The sequence below is a fragment of the Monodelphis domestica genome, chromosome 4 (assembly GCF_027887165.1).
Source record: "Monodelphis domestica isolate mMonDom1 chromosome 4, mMonDom1.pri, whole genome shotgun sequence".
NCBI classification, from domain to species: Eukaryota; Metazoa; Chordata; class Mammalia; order Didelphimorphia; family Didelphidae; genus Monodelphis; species Monodelphis domestica.
In genome coordinates this window covers 218,394,917-218,411,924 of record NC_077230.1, presented here as the reverse complement: position 1 = coordinate 218,411,924, position 17,008 = coordinate 218,394,917, and the positions used below count along the sequence as shown (strand labels likewise).

At 34.7% G+C, this 17,008-nt stretch overlaps 1 protein-coding gene across 2 annotated transcripts in view; it reads left to right on the top strand.

Moving 5' to 3' along the window:
• The window catches only part of GTF3C3 (general transcription factor IIIC subunit 3), a 44,709-nt gene that overhangs the window by 13,163 nt on the left and 14,538 nt on the right, over nt 1-17,008 (top strand). The window contains exons 7-13 of one of the 2 annotated variants that reach the window (XM_016433753.2): nt 4,361-4,508; nt 5,090-5,162; nt 6,937-7,002; nt 9,437-9,540; nt 11,336-11,507; nt 15,331-15,533; nt 16,080-16,127. In XM_016433753.2, coding sequence (XP_016289239.1) covers nt 4,361-4,508; nt 5,090-5,162; nt 6,937-7,002; nt 9,437-9,540; nt 11,336-11,507; nt 15,331-15,533; nt 16,080-16,115 — 802 coding nt within the window. In that variant the 3' untranslated portion in view covers nt 16,116-16,127. The remainder of the gene's footprint in view (nt 1-4,360; nt 4,509-5,089; nt 5,163-6,936; nt 7,003-9,436; nt 9,541-11,335; nt 11,508-15,330; nt 15,534-16,079; nt 16,128-17,008) is intronic. The other variant, XM_001369849.5, reaches the window with a different exon arrangement.

Here is a 17,008-nt window from a genome sequence, read left to right as displayed (position 1 = left end):
TCACCAGGTGATCGAGATCTGGATCAAAACAGGTCCGGATGCTGGGAATAGGAGCTGAGCCGAGCAGGCCAGGAAAGGCGGGCAGGTGAGCGGTAAATAGCAAACAGGTCTGGAGCAGATGGCTGCAGGCAAGCAGGCAGGGCCAGGCTGGACCGGGAGCTGGTGAGCTATCTAATGGCTGGAACAAGCTGGATCAGCAATAACTTTGCGAGGATAAAAAACCTTGGCCAGAGAAACGCGGATTAAAAAACAAACAAACTAGGCACTAGCTATTAGATCAGAAGATTGAGGGTATTTCGTTTTCCCGAAGTGGTTATGCCAAACTGTAACATTTAAAATTAGTTTCTCTGCTAGAAGTATTATATTTTATGAGGTTTATTAAAGATTAAGAATTTAAGAAAATACAAGTAAGAAAGCACGTGCCTAGGAGGGCCGAAAGACCCATTCAGTTTCACTTACATCATGAGAGATGCATCTGCTTGAAAGAGGAAGTAGGAAGAGAGCTCAGTAGGCTTTTACAGCCAGTTAAATAGACATTTTGATCTCACTCAGGTGGAAATCTCAGTTAGATTAGAGGGCATCTCGGGAACTAGAGCAAGGACTTCTGGGGATTGAAGTCCGGGGTTCAAATCTCCATTTTTACACCTATAACTCTTAAGTAAAAACATATATACAAGTAATAGTAATAAATTATAGTTTAGTAATAGAAATAACATATCAGAGAGATTAAATAGTGGTACAGATTTGAGGAAAAAGATTACCTGTAGTTTGGGGCATCAGAAGATGTGTCATGATAGAGGTGGCTCCTGAGCTAGCTGACCCTTGAAGGAAGAAGGATTTGAACAGTTGGAAATATGAGAGTTTCTAGAAATTAGGGGGAAGAAGGGAGATAAGATTTCTCCAAATACATAGGAGTAGAAAAGACTTAGAGAATGGGGGAAGATGATTATTCCAGTTTTGCTAGTGTAGAGAATGAATAGAGGGGAAAGGGGGAAGCAGTGAAATAAAACTAGAAATGTAGATTGAAGCCAAATTAAAGGCCATAAATACAATGTCTGGAGTTCATATTTTGTTCATGAGGCAGAATGGTCAAAGGGATATAACTAAGATTGAAAGAGGGGAAGATTTTGGTAGAGGAAAAGGATGAGTTTAGTTTGGGATATGTTGGTTTTTGAGGTAAAGTCAATAGCCAAGTGGAGATACTTTGATAGTGATAGGAAAAATAGGACTGGAAATTTCAAAGTCAGTAACAAAAACGTGATAAAAAGGAATCTTGGAAATAAATTGTGAACCTTAAAAATTCCCAGACCCTACTTCATAAGATTGGATTAAGACCATTCCCCATTTGGGCAGTAAACCCAGATAAAAAATGTGAAGACCTCTACTCCACCTGTACTTAAGCCTGCTTTAGGGGAGAAAACTCTTTGCTGAACAATGAAAAATACTTAAACCCATACTTAAGCAATGCTTATTTTTAGAACTAATACAAAGGGGTGCTAAGTACCTATAAAGGTCAGGCAACTTGTGAACTTACAAGGAGCAAAGAGGTGAAAACTTACTCAGAGATTCTAGTCTACTCTGGTGTAAATTACTCAAAAGTTCACAACTTCTTAGGTGTGAACTAAGAATGGTCTGTCCTTTGAAAAATGTCTACTGTGATTGGTAGATATAAGAATTTAGGGGAGGTGATAAAGGAGAAAATGCCCTTTAAAAGGAGCTGAAAAGCTCTCTCTAAAAACAGTCAGCTGGGAAAGGCTGCCTTGAAGGGTCTCTCTTGGGGACATTCGGATTCACATTCAGATTCAGATTCAGGATTGAGGTGGTGAAGGCAGCTGAGATGGAGCTGGCCTGGTGTCACTAGAATCCTTGCTTGGACAGATCTTGTGGTGAGTGATTAAGAACTGACTGATTTTTTCTCTTAAGGCTTAGGCCTGGGTTGACCAGGACTGGCCAGGGCCGGCTTATCCCTTTCTCATTATTCCCTCTTTTTCTCTCTTTCTTTAATTCCTCATTTGTATGAATTAAAATCTCTATAAAACCCAGTTGACTTGGGTATATTCATAATTGGGAATATTTCCCTGGCGACCACCTTATATATTGATTTAAAAACAAGACACTGTAGTGAAAACATATTTTCTGTGGTCACAACTTACACAATCCACTCTTATATCTACTACAATTTAAGTCTTCCACTATTTAATCACTACAGTTTATGACACCCAACTATTTTAATTATTACAGTTTATGGCAACCACTCTTTTAAATATTACAAAATGAAATCATCATGAATGAAAATTTAGAGAAAGTTGAAGCCCAAAGATAGAGCACTCACACTTAGGAATCAGGAAATATGAAAGAATCAATAAAATAGAGGGGATAGAGCCAACCTAATGCTCAGGAAGCCCTGACTGGAGCAGAATTGGAGACAGAACAATGACTGGGACAACCCTAGCACCAGGAATCTGCACAAAGCCTAAAACCAATGGCCTTGGTATAGTTACTTCAAAAGACCAGGCTAGCAGAATAAAACCTAGCTTGCAGAACTATTATCAACATTATTATTCAACATAGTTCTAGGAGTACTAGCTGTAACAGAAAAAAAAAATTGATAAGAATAGGCAGAGAAGAAACAAAATGCATATGATGTGGTGATCTTAGAAAATCCTAAAAAGTAAACTAATTTAATAATTCAGCAATATTATAGCATATAAAATAAATTCACAAAAATCATTTACATTTTTGTATATTACCATCATCCAGTAGGAAGAGATAGAGAAATTCCATTTAAAATAACTACAGAATGTATAAAATGTTTGGGAGTCTACTACACACAGGAACTATATGAATACAGAGGTATTTCACAGAGGTAAAATAAGGGGTTGGAGGAGACTTTATTATGCATTAGGCTAAATCAGAAAAGCAGGAGTAGTTATGAACTCAGAGAAGTCAACAATAAAAAGACTGTTAAAAAGGGATAAATAGGGAAATTATTAAGTTTAAAGATATTGTGGAGATTGAACAATATCAATGCTTAACATAGACAAGTCAAATGCCATATCATCTAAGGACTTAAAGGTTAATAAATTTATAGGAATAAAATTATAGGAAAAATACATAGCAGAACTAATGTGTTCCACTTAGTATTTATTAATCTCTTGTGGAATAAATGTAAAAGGTAAAACAAATTACAAAATAGTTATGCACAAGATAGTTTGGGAAGGAAGGTACTACAAAGTTGGGAGGGGATCAGGAAAGGCTTTATTTTGAAGGTGGTGTTTGAGCTACATCTTGGAAAAAGAGAAGGATTCTGTGAGGTAGAGATCAGGAGGGTGTGTATTCCAAGCTTTAAGGTTTGTCATTGCAAAGACAGGGAGTTGAGAGATGGATATCAAATAGGGAGAGAATAGAGATAAGGCTGGTTTGATTGAATCCTAGGGTTTGAGCAGCTGGTGAGGGTGAAACAAGAATGTATGTTACTTTTAATTGATATAACTGTAGCATTAAGGAAAAAAATGAGGAAATAAATATAGGCAAAGAGTTGTATATGTTTGCAAATAAAATGATACATTAGAGATTCTAGAAAGTCTAACTTAAAATTAATAGAAATAATAATTTTATTAATTAGTGGGATATAAAATAAACACGTTCATCATCCTTTGTGTGCATATTACCCATAAAAAAGATTTTTTTTCATAGCCACGGATAATTTTCCCATCTGTAAAATGAAGGCATTAGATAAGATCACCTCTAAGATCCTTTTTGGCTCTTAAAGTTGTGTTCCTGTTAGCTTAAATGTTTGTTGATTGATTGATTACTGTACAATCTATTGTAAGTAATAAGTAAGTAAATTCTATTAGCTTTTATGCTAGTGGTTATAATTGTGAATACTAGCTTTTGAACTGTTTTGGTTATCCAAAGGAATCGGTTTATTTGCTTCCCATGTTCCATATCTTTTGGAGAAGTGAGGTCTGATTAGCATATTCTTCCTCTTCTCATCTAGAGGGCATACATAAAAAGTTATGTCATCCCAGCATTTGATCTTTGTTTTAGGGTAGGATGATGACCCCTGGTTTATAGAAGTGGCCTGATAATTGCCTTCAAATCTAATTTATATAGGAATATACCCAAATATTTCTCTCTATTTGTCTCTGTCTCTCTTTCTGCATGTGTGTATAATAGGTTACTTACTCTTTGGATCAGTATTTCAGTATATATCACATTTTTAAATACAAGAATTTTCCCTCCTAAAAGTTGGGGTAGTTGAAAAATAATGCAAACTATTTTTATTGTCAAGTATAGGTAAAACTTGATAGCCCAGACTAACCACTATTCAGCCAGTTTTGTATGCTTATCTTCCAAGGAGTTATTATGAAGCCAGTGATGTCACATCAGCCATTAACATAATTGAGGAAGCTTTTTCAAAACACCAAAGTCTTGTCTCCATGGAAGATGTTAATATAGCTGCAGAACTGTACATTTCCAACAAGCAACATGACAAAGCCTTAGAGGTAAGAGAACTTACATATGCCAGGGTTACATTCTGAACAGATTTCTGCTCTGTTGAAGAGAATAATAGGTGTTTCTCAATTAAAACTATAAATAGAATTTAGCAAATTGACTTCTCAGTAGATTGTATGTATAATAATTATAGTTCATATTTAAATAGTATTTTATACCTTACAAAAATGGCTTCTATACAGTGATTCTATGATGTAGGGAAACAGCCTCATACTGTATGTTATAATGATTGCTTTCTGATTCTGTAATCAAGCTTTTAAAAGAGGACACATTTAGATAGCTTTTAAAAATCTAAATGTTTTTTTACTTACTTAAGGTAGTTGTCAGATACTGTATTACTCAGGTTAGGACAACTTTATTCAAACAAATAGCTATGTGAAATGTTTAATTCTTAGTGTTTCATCCAAGGACAAATTTTAGTGTATCATCATGCCTTTTTAAAACCTTGTTTTGTAGGGTATGATTAAGATTATTTGAATTATTCTGCAAATTGAAAAGATATTTTCCTAAGTATTTCTTATTTTATTTCCTATTCTTTGTGAAATAAGTTAAAGTTCTGCTCCATTTTTAGGTTATTACTGATTTTTCTGGAATTGTACTATGGAAAAAAGTTATTGACAAAAGCATGCCAGAAGAGAATAAAGGTAATAACTATTGCACGTACATAAGGTTTTTACATCTTTGCTGTGGTTTCTGAATTTTAAAGTTAATGTCTTCACAACTAATTTTCCAAGAATTTTTTTCCTCATAAATGTTTTATTTAAATCTTCCTAGTTCTGCCACTTGGTTGATTGCATCATAACCAATTTCTTGTTTGTAAATTTCTATCTATTAGTCAGAATAGTATGCATAGTTCAATGTGGTGTGCATTTCATTGATCCAGAGATTTTTGTCTTGAAGTGAGAAGAGTGAAATGAATAAGCAGTATACCAAAAGTCCTGAGAGTTAAAGTAGTTTAATTTTTTGAAAAGTGCTTGAAAAAAGCCTTTATAAAAAAATAGTAACCGGAAACAGCTAGATGGCTCAGTGGTTGGAGAGCCAGGCCCAGAGACAGTAGATCCTGGGTTCAAATTTGGCCCCAGTCACTTCCTAGCTGTGTGACCCTGGGAAGTCACTTAACCCTCATTGCCTAGCCCTTACTGCTCTTCTGCCTTGGAACCAATATTGATTCCAAGATAGAAGCTAAATAAATAGTGCAAATAAATTTTTAAAAATTAATAACTAGCTTATAGAAGTAAATATTGAATTAAATAAATGATAATACAGTTTTAGTTGAATGATTGACGTTGCTTTAGTGAATACTTTCTGACTGCTTTTATATAGAACTGGCTAGAAATTAATCTGAAATAAGGTTTCTTTAGCAGCCTTTTTTCTAGGCCAAACTCTTTTCACTGTGATAGTGGTATAAGCAGCATTATTCAATTCAAAAGTCTACATTAAGCATGAGCTTTGTTCAAAATGGACAGTGCTAAATACAGAGTCATATAAAAGGTAAATAAGACCTAATTGATGCTAAGTATTAATAGAAGTTGCAGTCTAATAGAGCTGAGAAATTTTTACTTAAGAAGCTTGAGCTGCTTTTCATATCTTTTGGCTTTACACTAGATTCAGTCTGCTAATGATGGTGGCAGGGCTTGTATCCTGCATGTAAACAAAGAATAGTTTAGAGTGGTGGTGTGAAACTCAAGTAGAAATTGATCTCTGCTGCTGTATATTGACTTAGAAAACCCCAAATTGACATTTTCTATGTTGTTTTGTATTTTTATTTATTTTGTTAAAAATTTCTCAATGACATTTTAACCTGATTTGTACTAAAACTCTTAGGTCTTTTGAGTTTTTGTCTATAGGGCTAGGGAGTTTGACAACTCTAGTGTAGAAAGTAGATCTGTGAGATATTATTATTTGAGGGGTATTGAAAGAGTAGCCTACATTAAAATATTTTTCCATTCCCTGAACATATATTTTTTTGCTTTTGTTTTCATATCTTTGCTTCATTACTTTCTTTTTCTTGGAATGCCATCCCCAGTATTCCTTCATAACAAAATTCTCTCAATCTTCAAGGACTAGTTGAAATGCAAGTTTGATTAAGCATTTTTTGGTAACTCTACTCAAATGTAATTTTTTTCCCTCAAAGTACTTAGCATGAGTCAGTAAATGTTAGTTGTTGAATGAATGAATGAAACTGTTTTCAGAGACCAGTGGGCATGGTGACATTGTTTCCATGAATTGGTTTTAGAAGATAATTTTTGTTGTTGATTTATTAAAAAATAACTTATCATTGGAAATATTTTATACTCATGAATTAGATTACAAATCAAAATTTTAAGCTAGCAAAGAAAACTATTGTTCATAAACTTGATAGATAGGATTCAATAATGATACTTAATCTTTTTGTTGTTGTTGTTCCAAATGGGAAAGATTTGATGGATGGTCAGGAGAATGAAGAGTCGATGGCAAATCAAGCATTTTCAGAGGATATTATACGTAAGTGATCATTTTAAATCATGGGCTACATTTTTTTTAAACCCTTGCCCTCCATCTTAAAATGAGTACTGTCTATTGGTTTCAAGGCAGAAGATCAGTAAGAGCTAGGCATTGAGAGTTAAGTGACTTGCCCAGGGCCAGATTGGTAAGTACCTGAGGTCAAATTTGAACCCAGAGCCTCTTATCTCTAGGCCTAGCTCTCAATCCACTAAGCCACTTAACTGTTTCCCTGGGTTACATTTTTAAAACAACTGAGGATCTGATCTTGGGAAGAGATATCAAAGTGATATCAGTCAATCAGCATCCATCTGCTAGGCACTATTCTAGATATTCAAAATACACATACTAAAAAAAAACAAAACCAAACCCTTTTTACTCTTAAGCTTAAAACAACATGTGCATTTATAAGTGTATAGAGAATAAATACATTGTAAGGAAATAAGGTACTAGTGGTTGGGGTAATCATAAAAGACTTTAGCTAGAACACTGATAATTAAGCTGTATCTTGAAGAGAGAGTCTGTGAAAGTGCAGGGGGGTGGGAATGTTTTCTTGGTATGGGGTTGGCTAGTACAGAAGCATTGAGATAGGAAATGAGTACTATATGTGAGGGGACATAGTGAAGCCAGCACTCTTACCTACTGTACCATCTAGCTGCCAAATTATCATAAAAGTTTTGAAAAATAGGTTAGGGCTTTAAAAACCAAACAAGTGTTTTTATTTTATACTAGAGGTAGTAGGGAAGCTACTGAAGTTTATTGAATAGAGGAGTGCCATGATTAGATCAATTTTTAAGGAAAAACTTTGGCAGTGGAGGTTAAATTGGGAGAGGGAAGGACATGGTGCAAGGAACCCAATTAGGAAGCCATCACAATAATCTAGGTGAGTAATGGAAAGGACTTGAACTAAAATGGTGGCTGTGTGAGTAGAGGGAAGTTGTTAGCTGTGAGAAATGTTGTGTAAGTAGAAACATGATTTGATAACTGACTGAATGTATCAAGAAAGTGAGAAGTCATGGAGAACACCAAGATTATAACCTAGGAATATGGGAAAATGGTGTTAGGAAAGTTTAGTAGAGGGGTAACTTTATGAGGACAGGTAGTAGAACCAGTCTTAGGCATCTGAGATGTTTCTAGGTCTTAGAGTTTGAATGTTTAATAAGAAAGTTGTGATGTGGGATTGAAATAAAGGAGAAAGATATGGTGGATAATATAGATCTGTGAATACTCTGCATAGAGATTAGAATTAAACCCGTGAGAGGACATAGAATTAAACCAAGTGAGAGGACATAGAGAGAGAAGAGGACCCAGGGCAGAGACTTGGAGAACATTCATAGTTAGGAGATATGTTATGGATGCTGAGCCAGCAAAAGAAGATGGAGGAGTAGTCAGATACATAGGAGGGAAGCCAGGACAGATCAGTGTCAGGAAAGCAGAGAGGAGATAATACTTGTGAGTAGTGGGATGTTAACACTCACGTGCAGTGGATCGGTTTAGATGGATGAGAATTTAGAAAATACTATCACATTTGGCAATTAAGACATAATTTGGAGAGAGGCAATTTTGGACAAAGATAAGTTTCAGTTGAGTGAAGTTTTCTGGTTATTTTTCTAACAAGTGTTTTTTTGACAGGTTGGTAGAGATTATAAAAGGTGGTGATAAACTAAAAGGCAGTTAATAAGAAAATGACACAAGGGTTTTAGTGGATTTTGTTGTATGTGATGTGGAAGTCAAGAAAACTCATGCAATCTTATTCTCTATTAAGAGTGTTCAAGAATAAGACAATATGCATATATACTATTGTGCTAGACCATATGTCAGACCACAGCTAGTATTTGGATTTCAGTTCTCAAGTAACACATTTTAGGATAAATGTTGAACAGCCTAAAAATGTTCAGAGAAGAATAGCCATCATTGGGAAAGGGCCTCATATTCATGCAGTTCAATCTAAAAGCCTTTATTCAGTATCTTTTTACTTCATATCTCTCCTTTCCATTCTATAAACCACATGGCTGCTTGAATTGTCTCAACATGACACTTCTACTCAATAAACTATTGATTTTCTATTGCATTTGTGATTAGATATTTCATTTTTGTCTCATTCTTTTAAAATTTTTGTATTTTGTAATGTATATGATAATCTAGTAGTGAGTATAATTTATATACAAATTGGGGGTTGTGCTCAGAAATTTCAGTTCTCTTGAATTAGTATTATTTCATCATTTTATTCTTTTGATATTTTGTGTTTAGTAATGTATGTAATAATAGAGTAGTACATATAATTTATAAATAAATATACATATATGGAGGTTTGTACTCAGAAACTATTAATAGATGTCTATGATGAAAAAAGTTTGGAAGCCATTGCTTTAATTTGTTTAAAGGCTCTATATAGAGATAAGAAATGATCTTATATAAGTAATTTTTTTCTCTACAGCTGAAGAAAAAGTTACTTGTACCATACCTGAGGGAGTGCCAATTGATATTACTGTTAAATTAATGGTGTGCTTAGTTCACCTTAACATCCTTGATCCTCTTGATGTAAGTAAAAAGAGTTACCCTAAATAGCTTATTTTTTGGCAGAGTTACTATCAGTTTGTCCATGTGCCAGAAATCATAATTGAATCTAGACTGTTTACATTTCTGTAATGCCAGAAATTTGTTAATAATGCAGTATAACAACTGAGGTAGAGCTCTAAGCCAATAACTATTTATTAGAGGGACCTGACCCCTTTTGACAAATAGAATCTCAGGTCTTTCTCAAGGTCTGAGACCCCCACCTTCCCCAAAGTACAGATTTTATTCCCTTCAGTGCCCAGCTCCGTTCTTATATGCCTGATCAGTCTAGGCATCATCACCTTTTTATCTCATTGATGAGCTCCAAACTCTTGTTACACCCCTTGGTCACTTTGCTACCAAACAATAAGGTGGGCATATAGCAACCAGCCCATCTATAGACTTCCTCAAGACACTAACTCTTAGCACTGGGCCCTTAATTGATATGATTTGGTATTAGGTCACAGCTCTTGTCCAGGATCATAAGGAAGTGATACAGGATGGAGAGGTTCTTAATATATTCTGGGTCTTTTCCCTGAAGCTTGTGATATTTGAGTGGAGGCCCCTTTCAAGCTGTGCTAACAAGTTAAAGTTGAACATAAAGCTTAACATGAAAGACTTTTATTATAGGAAAAAACTATTCAACTATAGCCTACACCAGTGATGACAAACCTTTTAGAGATGAATTGCTAGGCCTCACCCCTACCCCACCCCCTAGACTGAGAGCTGTGCCCCTTCCCTCCCTCTTACCCCACACAGGGGAGGGAGAAAGTGCTCCCATTGACTGCTGGGCAGAGGGGTGAGTGAAGTGAAAAAAATGTTGTCAGGCATGGTGGGGAGGAGGAGGGGAGCAGTTCCACCTGAGTCCCTTTGCTTTTCTAATAATGAACACTGGGGAGGGGGTAACTTCATGCCCACAGAGAGCGCTCTGCATGCTATCTTTGGTACTCATACCATAGGTTCGCCATCACTGGCCTACACCTGGTTGCTTTTGATTATTGCCTATTAATAATTACCTAATTACCATCTCTATTGAATCACATTAAACTACATGGTACTGATTAGAACTAATCATAGAAGTAAAATTACTGATTTAAGATGGGCTCAGGGTCTCTTAAAATAGTGTAGGGGTCAAATTATTTCTCAAATTTCTTTATAACAAGGGAGTTAATTATATATATATGTACATATATATATATATATATAAAATAAGGTAGTTAATTATATATATAACTTTATATATGAATATATATATAATTAATTCCCTTGTTAATTTCTGCTTGAAATGGATTTAATTTTTTCCTTTAAACATGAGAATAAATTTTATTCGAATTGTAAATTAGACTCTTTACAAGATGCTTGAAGTCTTTTTGGGTACATGTTGATACATATTCTTTATCTTCAATATAGTACAATTCTGATTTCTCATAATTTCTGCTTGAAATGGGATTAATTAATTTTTTCCTTTAAACATGAGAATAATTTGATTAGAATTGTAAATTCGACTCTTTAAAAGATGCTTGAAGTCTTTTTGAGTACATGTTGATACATATTCTTTATCTTCAGTATAGTACAATTCACTAGTTCATTTCTCTAGATAGAAGTGATGAGACCTGCTCTGTGACCTTCACCAATTAAATTTTAAAACTCGTATTAAATATCATTGTTCAAGTCTTTCTTGATAACATTGGTTTTTGAGATAAATTAAAATGTTTATTTACATGAATTTATATCCATCTTCTCAATGTGAAACTGAAGCCTTCGTTTTGTGTGATGACAGTCTCTCCTGACTACACTAGTGGAACAGAATCCGGAAGATATGGGAGATTTGTACCTTGATGTTGCTGAAGCTTTTCTTGATGTTGGAGAATATAATTCTGCACTCCCTCTTCTCACTGCATTAGTCTGCTCAGAAAGATATAACCTAGCAGTAGTCTGGCTTCGGCATGCAGGTAAAAATCTTGATAATCTTACATTTTTGAAGGGTGGTTTCCTTTGAAGATGCTAATAAGTATTTGAAACACCTACATTTAAAAAACCCCATCAACTCTATTATATCATATTATATATTATATAAGCATATAATATATTCCATTTATTAGATATAATCTAATTTTATATCTATATTATAATTTTCAGCAAGTCATTAATGTAAGTTTCATTAATATAGAGAACAAATTATTTCTTTAATTTGCAATAGACACGGCCTGGAACTTAATTTACCAAATTGTGACAAGGGAATCACTTTAAAAGACTGATATATATTAATTTAAGGTCGCCAAGGAATTCAGCTATGTAATTCCTAAATGAAAACTCAAGTCAGCTGTCAACCTTTTATGGAGTTTAATTTCAATAGGAGGAAGAAAGGAATTAGAGAGAGAAAAAGGGAGAGAAGGGAATAGGGCTTAAATACCCCTTCTGTTTAGGCTGGGCCAAAAGGCCCAAGCCCTTAGATAGCTGAGGCAAAGAAAAGAGATCAGTTCCTATTACTCACGTGACCAAAATGGAGAAACAGTCTCAGAGGCCCCCACCTTCAGCTTCCTTCAGAGCAAGCTTCTCAGAGTACACTGCCACCACTCCGACCAACTCCTCAACCACCCCCCGAGTCTTCAGACCCCCCTGATCTTTAAGGAAACCATCCAAGTTGCCTCCCCTCAGTTCTCACATCTACCAATCACTGTCCATCAATTTCCCTGTGCCAATGGAGGCTCTAGCTTAACCCAGGACTGCCCAGAGGCTTTGCACATGTCTGTTGAAGGTCATATTTTCAAATGATTAAATCTTTGCTCCTTTGCTACAGCCCTTTCTAAATCCTGTTAACTTGAGTAGGGTAGAGATTGGAATAATTAAATTTTGATCTAGGCTGCAGCCCTTACTCAATTCTGTTAGGACTGAATAGGGTGGAGATTGATTCCAAGTATCTCCATTGTATCAATTCTAAAATCAATCATGACTCAAAGAAATTCCTGTTCTATGCTTAAGCATAGGTCAGAGTCCTTTCCATTGTTCAGCAAAAGGTTTCTGTCCTAAAGTAATCTTAAGAAGGGAAGGAGAAGGAACCTCCCATGCCAATGGGATTCACATTCCAAAAGTCAAGACCCACTATCAATAGGAAATTTTTCAAGTATGAAATTTCCCAATGGTGAAATTTCCAACATTTATAAGTCTAAGAAATTTTGAGGTTTACAAAATGACATACTGGCCTAAAGGGTTAATATATTCACCTATGTCCTATCTTTTCTCAGATCATTGATTATAGCAGTGAAAGGCCTCCCATCACCTGGTCCAATCTATACATTTTACAGATGTCAATAATGGCACGTAGGTAGTAAGTACAGAGCTAAGATTTAAACATAGAACCTAATTCCAAATCCAGAGCTTTTTCTACTATACCTCTTTGGGAGCCACAAAATTACTTAGAGGATATATATTTTAAAGTATCTAGGGAAAATATACCTCTATATACTTGAACCTTTATATTTTTATTCTAAAAATTAATTTGTATAATATTTAATTCAAGAAATGACTAATAACTTACTGTTTGTTTAATGTTTCATTCTCTAAAAAGTATTTTTCCATACACTATTTCATTTTGCCCTAACAACTTACAAGAAAGGTAAAGTTAGCATTTAAAGATAAAGAAACTGAAGTTGAATTGGGTTGTTACTTGCCCAAGGATTTATAGCCAGAAAGTGGTGGAACTGGAACCCAGGATCACTGATGTAGAGTAGGAAGGGACCTTAGATGCCTTGTAATCCATAACTTGAATATATATTTTCTATATTTCATTTTGATAGATTTGATCCATTTGCCAGCTGAGATTTTTTTTATAATTACTCTTATGTAGTGTATTCTTCTTCTCAGGTTCATGTTGTCTGAATTTGATTAGCATGTATTGAACAGCAGAAGTCTTCACTAGAGATCTCATTATTAATTGATAACCAACCACGCATGAAAATTTTTCTTTTATCTTTCTATCTTATTCAGAAACAATGAGAATCTTTGTCACATGCTTTGCTGTAATCCAGGATTAGAGTTGTACAAGGTGGACACACTATGGGATTCTATCGATCAAATCACCAAATTTATGAATGCCTACTGTGTACTACAGGTAGCTAAGTGCCTGACCAGGAGTCAGGAAGAACTGAGTTCAAATTTGACCTCAGGCACTTATTAATGGTGTGACCTTGGGCAAGGTCACTTAACTTTTTTTGCCACCATTTCCTTTACTATAAAATGAGGTCACTTCATCTTTTTTGCCTCCATTTTTTCTACTATACAATAATCTGGAGGAGGAAAGAGAAAACCACTTTACTATCTTTGCCAAGAAAACCCCAAGTGGGGTCACAAAGAATCAGATACAACAAAAAAAGACTGAACAGCTATATGTTCTAGGCATTATGCTAGGTACTGGGCATATAATGACAAAAATTCTTCCCTCTTGATACTTTTATTCTGTTGGGGGAAATGATGTACCCATATAAGTATGTACTGCTGTAGTTTTGATAGTACTCGTAGTTGCTACTGGTTGGATCATTCAGTCAAAGCTTTATTTAGAAGGTGAGGCTTAAAATTAATGTTGAAGGAACTTAAAATATTTGGGAGAAGTGATGGTGAAGAGGAAGAGCACATAAGCATAAGGGATAGTCAACACAAAGGCAAAGGAGTGGGTGGAGCAATTGTGTGAAGAATAGCCACAAGGCCATTTTAGAAGGAAATAATAAGGTATAATAAATTAGAAAGGTAACTTCTTGCCAGGTTGTATAGGGCTTTTATGCCAATTAATATCTTGTCCTAAAGGCAATAGGGAACCTTTGGAGTTAATGGTTAGGGAAAGGACAATATCAGATCTGCACTTAATACTTATGGCATTCTTCTAACTTGAAAGTTTAGTAACTATAATAAAAAATAAATTGAGATTAGTCTGACATGATCTGATATGATTAAGACAGGCTGGGTTCTTGTAACCCTCCTTCCTTTCCTAGTTGTTCACTAACCATCCATTTTCTAGTATGCTGTAGAATTTTTCCTGGAATAGAAATCCAAGATCACTGGCCAATAGGTTATAGATTTCATTTTCTTTCCCTCTCGCCCCTCCCCCCCATTGGAACATATGATTACCTTCTTGCATTTGACACTGGTCCTATTCTTTGTGAGTCTTTCAAAGATCATTTATAGTGATTTAGCAATCAAATCTGACTAGTTCTTTTAATGGGTTGAGATGTAGTTATTTTGAGATGTAGGAATTTTTGCCTGGTGACTTGAATTCATTTAGGGCAGCTCAATGCTATCTTATAATTTCTTCTTTTTACATCCAACTTCATTTTTTTCTGTTCTATCATTTCTGACCTCAAGATCATGACCTTGGTAGAAAAAACTGATGCAGAATAATAGTTGAGTAATTCGTTATTGTCCCACCCATTTTGAACTGTAGTTACATCCCTTCTTTGAATATTCATTCCAAATCATTTAAATATTTTGATTTGCATTAAGTGCAGATCTGATAGTCATTTCCCTAATGATCATTAGTTTTATTTATAACAATAATTGACTAAAAACTTCATGATGTGAAAATTTCTTTCTCAATCTGTACTTAATTATGATTTTTCTTTTTAAACAGAAAATAGCTTTTCTTTGATGAATATGACTTTTTTGGGGTAGGGATAAGTTGAGGAATCTATTCTAGTAGTAGTACTAAGACCTGCTAAAATTTTATATTTTACAATATAAAATTATAGCCTTTCTCTTTTAACTTTGTTTTTTATGTTCCCATAGAATGTTTAAAGGCCTTAGGTTACATGGAACGTGCTGCAGAAAGCTATGGCAAAGTGGTTGACTTGGCTCCACTACATTTGGATGCAAGAATTTCTCTCTCTACTCTTCAACAGCAGCTAGGTCGTCCTGAAAAAGCTCTGGAGGCCCTGGAACCAATGTATGATCCAGATACTTTGGCACAAGATGCAAATGCAGCACAGCAGGTCAGTTGTACATCATACTTTCTAGATTACCTTCTTTTTATAGTAATACTTAGTATTCATCCCTTTTAACTCTCCCAACTCAACACCCCATACTGTTTAAGTTAAATAATAATTTGTTTTGTATCTTAAAATAGAATATAAACAAAGCATATGTGATTTCAAAAAAATCTTTCTATTTTGTCTTAGTATCAGTTCTAAGACAAAAGAATAGCAATGGCTAGGAGTTGGGGTTATGTGACTTGACCAGGGTCACACTGTTAGGAAGATCCTGAGGTCAGATTTGCACCCAGGTCTTCCTGATTCCACACCTAGCACTCAATCCACTGTACTACCTATCTGCCCTTGAGGCATATATCATTTATACTAAAGTGTACTGTAAATGAATCTATGATTCTATTGGATTAATACTCTATCTACCAGTTTCTCCTCAGACTGCTGCATGATTTGAGACAAAAAAGAAATTATCATCTGGTGGCTATCTGGTCATGAGCCTCTCTGAATTTCACTTTTTTTCTTTGAAAATCACCAGTGTTTGAATTTTTCTAGCTTATAGGGACAACTTTTTCTTCTGGATTAGCATGAGAAGAAATACAGGTAATTTTCAAAAAGAAAGAGAAGACCTAAATTAACCTCAGTGGAAAGATGTGTGCTTTATTAATATTACTAAAAGCTGGGGCAGGAAGTAGAGACCTGAAAAAAAGTAGAAAAGACAGAAAATATTAAGTTACAGAGTAATTTTCAAGCATGAAGGATGAACTTCACATCAGACTCTTATCCCATACTGATGAAATTCTCTGACCTTCCTAATTTTATGAATATTTCTTTCAATATGTCACTTACCCAAACATTATTAACTTGAAAACACAATGTTGGTGACAAAACTGTAAAAAAGATTACTTAAGCAGATGTTTATATGATAGGATAGATACAGAGTTGATCACTAAGACTCTAATCAAAACCTTTCCATTTGAGTGTTAGACCTAGCAGGTTTTGCCTAACAGCATTACCTTTTGACTACCCAGGTTTACCTCCATGCCATAATGAGGCATCGGAGTTAGACATTCAAGAATACATTTTATATCCATATATAAAAAAGGCAATGTAATTTAAATTCAAAAGTTAGACTTGAATACATTAAATTTAGTATATTCTTAGAAAATGAAATTAAAACTTAGATTTCAACTATTTATCTGTATTCAGTTGTATCTCAAAGAAAACAGTTCCCAGAATATTTTTTGTGATTTATTAGTTATTCTAATGGGAGGCATCACACAAACAACTGTGTATATATAGGACATGTAGAGTGTTCATGGAATATGATCGTAGAGGGAAGAGAGTGGGGAGATTGGGAAAGAACTCCTATAGAAGGTGGGATTTGAGCTGAATCTTAAAAACCTGCAATTTATGAACCAAACATTTTAAATGTAAGTTTTAAAATTGATTTCCTTCATTTGCAAATGGAAGGTCATCAAACT